Source organism: Cynara cardunculus (assembly GCF_001531365.2).
Source record: "Cynara cardunculus var. scolymus isolate 2C chromosome LG 12, CcrdV1, whole genome shotgun sequence".
Lineage (NCBI taxonomy): Eukaryota > Viridiplantae > Streptophyta > Magnoliopsida > Asterales > Asteraceae > Cynara > Cynara cardunculus.
This window is the reverse complement of record NC_037539.1, coordinates 33,358,879-33,370,518: the sequence shown is the minus strand read 5'-3', so window position 1 is coordinate 33,370,518 and position 11,640 is coordinate 33,358,879. Positions and strand designations below refer to the sequence as shown.

General features: G+C 34.7%; 1 protein-coding gene across 1 annotated transcript; it reads left to right on the top strand.

Moving 5' to 3' along the window:
* Positions 1–1,804: 1,804 nt before the first annotated feature.
* Positions 1,805–11,360, top strand: LOC112523840 (protein FAR1-RELATED SEQUENCE 5-like). Its single transcript, XM_025133514.1, has 9 exons — positions 1,805–1,880; positions 3,180–3,394; positions 3,557–3,658; positions 3,980–4,354; positions 8,801–9,600; positions 9,681–9,939; positions 10,093–10,244; positions 10,322–10,661; positions 10,764–11,360. Exons 1-9 carry the CDS (start codon positions 1,805–1,807, stop codon positions 11,358–11,360), a joined length of 2,916 nt encoding a protein of 971 aa, XP_024989282.1.
* Positions 11,361–11,640: the final 280 nt, after the last annotated feature.

The following is an 11,640-nucleotide window of genomic DNA, read 5'->3' as shown; positions in this document are numbered from 1 at the left end:
AGGCTTTAGAGAAGCTTTTAACACTTTTAAGTACAAAACAAAAGCTTCTCTGAAGGTCATTTTTCTTGTAGTGATTGGTGCTACGTTCGATGACCAAATCAATAAAAGAGTGAAACTTGGTCACTAATCTACGAAGCTTGCTCATAACTCCACAAAGTTTCCTCCCTACTCTTCCCCCGATAGTTGGCCACTACTCTACGTAGCTTGCTCCCTACTTCGCCAAGACTTTGTCCCTACTCTTCTTTGCTATATAAATACCATCTTCTGAACAAAAATATTTTACATCCATCGTTTCTTTTCTTCCTCTAGTTACAACACCATAATACTCTCTAGTTAGTATCCTTTCGATATATATATATATATATATATATATATATATAGTATAAATTAAGGTACGAAAGTATTCTTGAAGTTTTTGGTGTTTTTGAAGACTTGCTAGTTGCTCGTGGATCTAAAGATCCTTGAACAAACACTTTGTAATTTCTTTGGTTGTAATAAATTCTTGATCTCTCTCTTTGGTGGACGTACACCGTGACGCCGATAGTGGAATCATGTAAAATTCTTGTGTTGATATTTTGTGAACTCGTCATATGTGTAGATTCGAACATATATGTAATTATTATCTATATGTGGGGTTGTTTATTTTTTATAGAGTTATTATGCAACATCTAGATCAATGTTATCTACATTTGTTGTTAGATTTGTTGTGTTCTTGGATTTCTATTTGAAGGGACCTTAGAAATCATTTCCTAGCATTTGAATTATGACACACCGTTTCCTAGCAATAGGTATCAGGGCTTCGGATCTAGATTTGGAGTTTGTGTAGAAAATATACATAAACTAGTTTGCATTTTTTTGTCTCTATGGCCGAAGTAGAAAACCCATTTGGTACCGGTTCCTCAAACTAGACCCAACGACTACATTTAATTTCTCTAGGGTTGGGATTCATATACATACTTGGAATGGGGGTGATGATTTTGGTAAATGGAAATTCACAACAACTGTTTCACTTAGAAAGAATGGAGTCCATCTAGTAGTATTTTGCTAAAGATGAGCTACACCCAAATATGTTTGACCTTAAGGCTAGGGAAATAAAATCATCGACATTTACTACTTTGCAGATGACTATGAGAGAAAATTGTATATCTAAGATTGTTTCTGAAAATACAATTGTATGTATTTGGAGCAAGCTTGAGAATTTATGTCTCAAGAAAACTTTAACCAACAGATTGTTATTGATACGGTCTGCCTCTTCTTCAAAATAAAGGAAGGCACTACAATTAAAGCTCATATGACAGAATTCGAAGATTCTATTATGAAATTGAAGGCAACGGATGCATTTCTTGCTAAAGATGAAGAAGCACTTACTATGATCCTGTTGTATTCACTTCCTGAGAAATATTCACAATTTACTAAAAATTTTATATATGGAAGAGAAACTGTTTTTTTGTTTGATGTGAAAACATGAATGATTTCTAAAAATCAAAGAATTAATTGAGAATCAGTTACAATACAAGAGAGAACAAAAAAAAAGTCAAGGCATATATGCTGAAAGATTCCAAGATGATTAACAATCTTCAAGAGGAAGAAATCATTGGTACTCTTAGTCCTGCCGACCTAGTTCCCGAGGGAAATCAAAGATACATGGCAACTATAATTATTGTCACAAGCCAGATCATTGGGTGAAAGATTGTCAGAGTCTTAAAAACAAAGACAAAGATAGCTCTGGATCATCACTTGTTGCAACCGAAAAATAGCAAGATAGCTTCTCTGCCACAGTTACACCACTACAAGGTGGCAGGCAATGGTGTTAGAAACTGGTGCATCTTGCCATATGACACCAATCCGCAACTGTTTCTCTACCTTCAAATATTTTGAAGGTAACAATATTTATATGGGAAATAGTACTTCACGTGTTACTAAAAGGACTGGTACTGTGCAGATCAAGATGTTCGATGGGTGTATTTGGGCATTGAACAATGTTATATTTATTCCATCCAGGACTTCTTCCTTGATCTCTGTTGGAAAACTGTCCAAATTGGGTTGCAAGATTCGGATTGAAAACAAAAGTTTGCCCGTCTCTCGAGGGAGTTTTATTGTAACGAAAGGCGAACATGTAGAAAATAAACTTTTTTCATTTGATTGAGAAGACTATTTCTTATGAATCGTGTGTGGAAGATAATTCACAAAATCTTGATGTTATTCGTTTATGGTATCTTTGTCTGGGCCACATATCCAAGAAGAATTTGGAGATTTTGAGCAAGCGAAAGCTCATCAAAGTCAACATACCTGCTAGCCTAGATGTTTGTTTGGGATGTGTCGAATGAAAAAGACGCATGTTTCTTATGGTGTTGGAAAACACAACACTAAAGGAATCCTCAATTATGTTCATATAGACGTCTAGGGACCATCCAGTACTCTGTCCAGTGGAGATCAATATTTCGTTTCGTTTATTGATGATTTCTTATATAGGTTTACGATGTATGTGTTAATATTAAAGTCAGATGTTTTCGACACGTTCAAGACTTGGTTAGAACGAGAAGAAGTTAAGACTGTAAAGAAGTTGAAAGTGCTTAGATCTGACAACGGTGGAGAATTTACTAGTGGTTACTTTAAAGACTTTTGTTTGTGTAAAGGCATTCAACGTTACTAAACCACACAAGCGACCGTCAGTCTAATGGGGTTATCGAGTGGATGAATAGGACTTTGCTTGAAAAAGTCTGGTGTATGTTGTCGACATCGGGATTCCCCAAATCTTTTCGGACCGAAGCACTTCTCAGAGTATTGCACATTAACAGGTTACCTTGTTCACTATTGGGTGAAAAATTCCCGAAAAGGTTTGAAGAGGTAAAAGAAACATCTGTTTGAATACATACATGCATTGGTTATTCTGTTTATATTCATGTTTCAAGCCAGGACAAGCTAGATCTAACAGCCACCAGAGGATCTTTGTTTGGGTATATAGATGGTATCAAGGGTTACCGAATCTGGAACCCTTTGACTCGTAAAGTGATTCATTCTCGTCATGTCATATTGATGAATCGGTTCTATTGAAGTCACAGGATCCTCAGTCCTCTCAAGATTCAGAAGTCGTTACTATTGTTTCCCATACTGCTAATGATGTGGAGTCAGTAGCAGCCCTTATATTCCTAGTTAATCTATTCTTGATATTAATCCAGGCTCACCCGATAATTTTGAAGAAGTCATTCCGTCAGCGACTTCTACTAGTGATTCTAAAGAAGAGTTTCTGAATGATGGTAGAGACCAAGGCCATACAATCCCAATTATGGCACCTACCAGGCATAATCAAAGAACTATTCATCCCCCTAACAGGTATGGAGATTGGGATTTTGCTAACATGAGTTTTACAGATCAGCTGGAATTTGCTTTGCATGTAGGGCAAGAGGATTAGTTTGATATAAAAGAGGTGTTAGACTCAATCCATGGTTCTAAATGGTTTAGAGCCATGACGGAAGAGATGGAAACTCTCTCAAAGAACAACACTTTGGACTTATGTCTATTACCGAATGGTAACCATGCTATTAGTTGTAAGTAGGTTTTCAAAGTCAAAGATGACAATCGGAAGAAGGCTTGTCTCATTGCTAAAGGCTTTGCACAGCGTAATGGTATCGAGTATGAAAATATTTTCGCTTCCGTTGTACGTCATACATTTATTTGTGTTCTTTTGGCGGTCGTGGTTATGCATGATTTGAAGTTAGAACAGTTAGATGTGAAGACTGCCTTCCTACACGGAGATTTTGAAGAAACTATTTACATGAAGTAACCCGAAGGCTTCATCTCCGGAGGCAAGGCAAATTATGTATGTAAAGAAGTCCCTTTATGGACTTAAACAGTCGCCTCGTCAGTGGTATAAGAAGTTTGATTTGTTTATGCTCACTCTGGGATTTGAACGAAATGAAAAGGACACTTGTGTTTATCATAGACAAACGGTGGTACACTTATCTTCTTCTTTGTGTAGGACATGCTTATTGCCAGCAAGGACCGATCAAAGATCGAACGTCTAAAAGATAAACTTAAGTCAAAATTTGAAATGAAGGATCTTAGCGCAACACAAAATAATTTAGGCATGGAAATTGTTCAGGACAAAATGTCCCGTACTCTCAGGTTAACACAACGAGCTTATATCCAAATGATATTGAAGCGGTTCAATCTTAATGGTGCCAAGACGTCTACAATTCAACTACAGAAGCACATCAAGAATACAAGTGAAGATTGTTTGAAGGATGACAAGGGAAAGGCCAAAACATCAAAGGTTCTGTATGCTAGTGAATTCGAGAGTCCCATATATGCCATGGTGTGTACTCATCCCGATCTCGCTCGTTGTGTCAGAGTGGTGAGTCAGTTTCTCACGAATATGGGTCAATCACTTTGGGTAGCCATTAAAATGTCGTTATGATATTTGAAAGGAACCGAGACACATAGTCTTATATTTGGTTTGCACAATGACTATAAAATTGTCGGATTTTATGATTCTGACTATGTAGGTGATCGAGTAGGTTGGAAATCCACCTCCGGTTATATATTTATCTTTGGTGGAACGGCTGTCAATTGGAGATCACGGTTACAGTCCATTGTGACATTGTCAACCATAGAAGCCCAACTTATTGCGACGGTTGAGTCTACAAAGGAAGTTGTCCATCTAAAAGAATTGATAAATGTCTTATGCTTCGAGCAATCTTTCGTCCACATTTTCTAGGATAATTAGAGTGCCATCCATTTGGCAACTAATTTGGTTTTCAGTTCTCGGAGAAAGCACATAAATCTGCATGATGCATATCTTGTTATATTACATGAAGTGAAGGTCGTCTATTTAAAGAAAGTCCTGACAAACGACAATGTCACTGATATGTTCACTTAGTCGCTACTGTCAGCTAAGTTTAAGCATTGCTCAGACTTGATCAAGCTTTGTTTGTGTTAGTGTCGTTGGGCACTTTGGCAGAGAGAGGAGATATTACCACAGGTGACAAAACGACATCTTTGAAGGAATTACTTTGTTAAGTGTTTTAGAGCTTTGCTTTGCTCTACCTCGTTTAAGTAGATTGTGCATTTGAGGTTATTTGTTTGCTTGTAACTTTGACGGGTTATGGTTATGCCGAAGCTCATCACGGTTGAAATGCAATTTGTTACCTCATGCCAATTTACTTGTTATCTACTTTTTATAATAAACTATGGAATAACTCGTATTTGTTGGATTGGGATTCGTTTCGCTTTTGAGAATCTCGTGCATCATGGTGGAGTGTTGTAATATAAATATATTGAGAATCTCGTGCATCATGGTGGAGTGTTGTAATATAAATATATTAGTTGTATTCATGCTACACTCGATGACCAAATCAGTAAAAGATTGAAACTTGGTCACTAAGCTACGAAGCTTACTCGTTGCTCTTCTCTGATACTTTTTTTTATTAACCTGGATATCCAACCCGCTATGCGAGCCAACTAATCCCAGAGCAACCACCTGCTTTGCAGATAGCCCGGAGTCATCGCATTTGAACCTTTGTGGCCACAAGGGGATTTTTATTTCTCCTTGGATTTTAATCTGGGACCTCCTGGTATTTTTGACCTTTGGAGCCAAACTCAAACCAATCAAGCACCACTCTTCTCTGATACTTGGGCACTACTCTACATAGCTTGCTCCGTACTTTGCCAAGACTTGGTTCCTACTATTCGTTGGTATATAAATACCATCTCTGGACCCAACATATTTTACATCCATCAGTTTATTTTCTTCTTGTAGTTACAATGCCATAATTCTCTCTAGTTAGTATCCTTTCCATATATATATATATATATATATATATATAGGGGCAGGTTCAAATGAAAACCATCCAATTCTAAAAAACCGTGCAGACTAATTTCGACCAATAAGAAAATTCTATTTTTTTCAATTAAATTTAATGAGTAAGGGTATTTCTGTCATTTTCCACATTTTTTTGATAATTAAGGAAGTTATTAATACATATTATTTAAGGAAATTTAATAAAAGAAATAATGAAAAAGGTAACGTTTCAAAATTTAAATATATTACATTATTAAAATCTTGATTTTAATGATTTGGTATTCAATGAATCATGAAACATTTTATGAAGATTACAGCAACTATGGGAATGAAATCGTGGGTTGATGTTGCTTAGAAAAAAAAAACAAATGTTCATGAAACTGTATAAACATGAAAAGGTTTCATTGTAAAATGACTTATTTGCTTCTTCAAAGCATATGGTATACATCAATGAAATAGTGTCATGATGGTGAAAAATTTTATGTTTTAATTGATGCATGATTCGTGAAATATTTTCATGGTGTTTCGTATTGCTTTGTGATTGAATTTGATCCGTTTAACTGGTAGAATGAAATGGGTTCATGATGATGAAACATTTTCATTTTGTAATTGATTCGTGATTGATGAACTAGTTTCATCATGAGCAATGTTGCATTGTAATTGAAGTTGATCCGTTTAGTTGGTAGAATGAAATGAAACGGGTGCATAATGGATTTTGTTCTTTTATGAAATTTACGTATCATGAAACAGGTGCATAGTATATTTTATTGTACATGAAGTTAATGTGAATGTAAATGTTTCCATGTGAAAAGGTTTCATTATAAAATAGTTATTTAAATAGATGCATGCTGGTGAAACATTTTCATTTTATAATTGATTCGAGATTGAAGAACTAGTTTCATGGTGAAACATTTTCATTTTATTGTATATGAAATTAATGTTAATGTAAATGTTTCATTGTGAAAAGGTTTCATTATGAAATAGTTAATCAAATAGGTTGATGTTGGTGAAACATTTTCATTTTGTAATTGATTCGTGATTGATGAACTAGTTTCATGGGGAGCAACGTTGCATTGTAATTAAAGTTGATCCGTTTAGTTGGTAGAATGAAATAAAATGGGTGCATAATGGATTTTGTTCTTTATGATATATACGTATCATGAAAAAGGTGCATAGTATATTTTATTGTACATGAAATTAATGTGAATGTAAATGTTTYCATGTGAAAAGGTTTCATTATAAAATAGTTATTTAAATAGGTTCATGCTGGTGAAACATTTTCATTTTCTAATTGATTCGTGATTGAAGAACTAGTTTCATGGTGAGACATTTTCATTTTATTGTATATGAAATTAATGTTCATGTAAGTGTTTCAATGTGAAAAGGTTTCATTATGAAATAGTTAATCAACAAGTACATATTGGTGAAACATTTTCATATTCAATGTGAAAAATTGCATAATGTATTTTGTTATCTATGAAGTTAAAAGTAGATGAGACGGATTCATTATGATTATGTAAAAGATTGTGAGAAGATTGTAATCTGCCCATGAATCTTAAAGGTTGTTAGGATTAGGTGAACGAATGAATCGATTCATAAGTGAAATTACACGTGTAAGGTTAATGAAGCAAATTCATAAAAGTGAAAGCTTTTCATATGAAATGGGACTCATTGTAAAATAATTTCATGATGAATTATCGAAAAATGAATATAGTTCGTTGTCAAATGAGGACAATCAAACTAGTTATTGTGTAATCAAAAAATTTAATAAGCTCAGTATACAATGAAAATAGTACATTATCTAAATGTAACGAATCTGTGTACAAGTAAATTAAAAAATAAGAAATATGATCGGTAAAAAATTCGTTTGATTGTCAATTAAATTTTGAAACCATTTATTTCATATAATGTCATTCTTTTATTTTACTTTTTATTGAAATGATTCATTAAACATTATTGAATATGTTGTGTTTTATGTATGATTTTGATATAACTTATTGATGGAGACTTGGGATCATGTGAGACCAATGGTTTTTCGTGAGACCCGTAAGACCAATTCTCAACCCTTGGATTAGATCTACAATCGTTAGATTTGAACATTCATAAATGTTACGAGACTTCTCAATAATTACAAAATTGCCACCGTGAATTTTAGACCATTAGATTATTAGCTTATCAAGTTGATCAATGAACATAAATTGGTCTTACCGGTCTCACGAAAAACCATTGGTCTCACGTGAACCCTACCCTATTGATGGATGTTATTTTAAAATATGTTAACATTAAAAGTATATTACTTTACAAATTAAAGTAATATAATTTTTAAGTCGATGTACCTTCCATAGTATGAATTTTTGTATAATGTTCGTCCGTCTTTGTTGCCTTGAATGCGTTTCGTAGTTGGAGTATTTTTATAAATCAGTTAGTAGGATTTGAGAATATGGTTATGGTTTTTAGCAAAGTAATGGACACCGTTTGTTAATGATTTCGTTCAAATGAGACTAATTTGCGAGGTTATTTTATATTGTTGAGTAAAACTATGGAACTAAGTAAGGAGCAATGTTACATGTGTTTTATAATGAAACATTTTCAGTTTGAAACAATGATGTGAAGATGCAAAATACGTATAACATGTAGTATGCATATTTTGGCATGAAAAAAATGCATTACAATCTACAAAAAATCTTGGAATAAGCAAACGAAGAAATGTATAATTGAACTTTTTGATAGTGAAACTGTTTCATTAACATGCAAAAAACATAAATAAGCAAATGAAATATTTATATAACAGGTTCATCATGTAATTTAAAAAAAAAGTTGAAAAGTATACATAATATAATATCTCTATTTCCTAATGAGAATATTGTAATGAATAGTTTCATAAACGAAGTTCAGAAACTTGAGCATGTTGCGGATAACTAATAGGAGGTAATGAAACATATTAATCATGTTAAGATTCATAATTGTAACTATCTTGTATTATCTTTTTGCACTTGTTAGATGCAAAAATCACAAGAAATGGGGGAATCACCAAGGGGCACGAAGATATGGGTCCCTAACGTTGATAGCAATATATGTCCAAAGGTTGGTGACTTCTTTTCATTGGTTGAGTCCGTAGAAAATATGTATAGGAAATACGGTGATGTTGCTGGGTTTGATATCCGGTTGGGCAGCAAAAAATTGAACTCGTTGGGTGGAGTGCAAACCCGTTATTTCGTTTGTAGCAAGGAGGGTAATCCACCGAAAAAGGAATTTGATTCGTTAGAAGTTTCATCGGGAGAGAGGAAAAGGCGTAATACAAATTTCAAACGTACCGGTTGTAAAGCTTGCCTTAAAGTACACTATGTGAAAGCGAGTGGCCAGTACGAGGTCTATCATTTCATAGAGGGGCATAATCATATGCTTTGTCGTTCGGAAGAGAAGATGTTCACCCATTCAAGACGACAACTTGATTACAAGGATCGAAGGAATGTTTATCACGCATCCAGTTCTAAAGTTGGTATCACTCAGTCGCGCAGAATGCAATTGGCAATGAACGGTGGTTTAGTAGCATCTGGTGGGACAGCTAGGGATCATATGAACTTTAGAAGAGACATTATGCTCTTCGTTGGTAACAAAGATGCACAAATGTTAATAAACAAGATGAGCAAACGRCGGGAACATTGCTCTGAATATTTTTTTGAATATAAGTGTGATGAGAAGGAGTTGATTGCAATATTTTGGGCAGATAAAACAGCGAGAATGAATTACAAACATTTTGGAGACACCATATCATTCGACGCTACATTTCGGACAAACAAGTAAGCTATTTTAATTATTTGTTATCAATTTGTTTTTATCTCAAATCATGCATTAATATCATGCTTTTCAATCGTAATAGACATGCAATGATTTTTGTTCCATTTGTTGCAATTGACAATCACAAGAAGTCTGTTGTCGTCGGTGCATCATTGATTAGAAATGAATCTGTCATTAATTTCACATGGGTATTGAATGTGTTTATGAAAGCGCACGGTACTCAGCCACAGTTTGTAATAACCGATCAATGTGCAGCAATGAAACAAGCGATACCAATAGTTTTTTCGGAATCTACTCATCGATTGTGTATGTGGCACATAACMAAAAAAGTKAAGGAAAAGGTATGTCTAATTTCATCCATTGGGTACAATTCTAATATATGCATACATAAGTTTGATTAGTAAGCGTTTCGTAACAAAAAAATCTTCACAATGGACAATATGAAAAAAAATGGTTTCACAATTGCTTGATTGTGTGCTTGTTTCATTGTGAAGATTCGTGATCATTTAGCCCATGGGACCCCATTTAAAAGCAAGTTCAACAAACTCGTATGGAATGTACACCTAAGTCCCGAATATTTTGAGGAGAAATGGAATGCATTGATGGATGAGTTTGGACTGCGGGGTCACTCGTGGTTCGAAGAAATGTATGCAATAAGAGAATCTTGATTCCAGCCTACTTCAAGGACTATCCAATGTCTGGTCTTATGAAAACCACTTCCAGGTCTGAGAGTATTAATTCATTCTTTAATGTTTATACGAAGTATTGRAATGATCTTGTTTACTTTCTTAACACTTTCGACGATGCAATCGAARGTCAAAGGAAAGAACATTGTTCACTTGAGGTTGTGACTAGAACTACAATACCTAAATTGTTGTCACCGTCCAAAATTGAAGTGCAAGTAGCGAACGTGTACACAAAAACAATGTTTTTTGAGGTGCAAAAGGAAATGAACAAGGCAGTATGGTTTTGTGGGGTCGTCGATGTAGTAGAGGTAGGGGATAAGATGATTTACAGTATTACACATAAGAACAAGAATTCTGAGATCAAAGCTACGTACAAGGTGATGTTCAATTTTTTGATTTAATTTTGACAAATAATTAATTAGAATCGCATTTCATAGTAAATGATTATAATTTCTCTTTCGTTATGTATGATATGCTAGGTGGTTCATGATGTAGGGGATGATTCTTTTGATTGTAGTTGCAACCATTTTGTTCACAATGGTATATTATGTCGCCACGCGTTTAAGGTAATGTTAAATTCTRAGGTGCAATGTATACCCGAGAAGTACATCTTACCGCGATGGAGACGAGAGTTAGTTCCAGTAGAGCTGTTGCCGGCTCGTGTTAGGTATGGTGAAATGGATGTTGAGAAACAAGCTTTGATGAACCAGGCTACGTCAATGTTTGATCTTATTATTGGGCGTGTACGGAATGATAAGGGATCATTGACAGAGTTTGTGGAGCGATTGGAACGTTTGGGTGATGAAATTTCGGTGGACATTCCAATATTGACAGGTACTGAACAGAAGAGAAATGATATTCAGGAGCTATTATGTGTTTCCAAACATGAATCGGTTGATGTCTTACCACCAAAAGGGATACGTAATAAAGGTTGTGGGACCAGAAAGCGTCTTGTTGGTATCTCAGAGAAGATATCCATGAATGCAAAGAAGCCGAAAAGATTGTGCAGAACTTGTGATAAAATGGGGTGGCATGATTCCCGCAACTGTCCATCAAAAGGTGATAGTAACAAATAACGGTTTAGGTGTATGAATTATAATTGTTTGATTTGTGAGGAACATTGTTTTTTGTTTCATTTGATTTATCTTAGCTAGTAACAGTTATCGATGAAATTCTGCTGGCTCCTAAAATTATTGGGATGAGCATGTTCATGTAATGGTAAAACGTTTAGAGTGGGATGCGATGAATGTGTTAATGAGAAATGTCTGTCACGAAGAAAATAATTGTGTACGGAATTTGTTTGAAAAAAATATCTAACGTATTTCCCCTCTACACAAACTGATGAAACATTATACA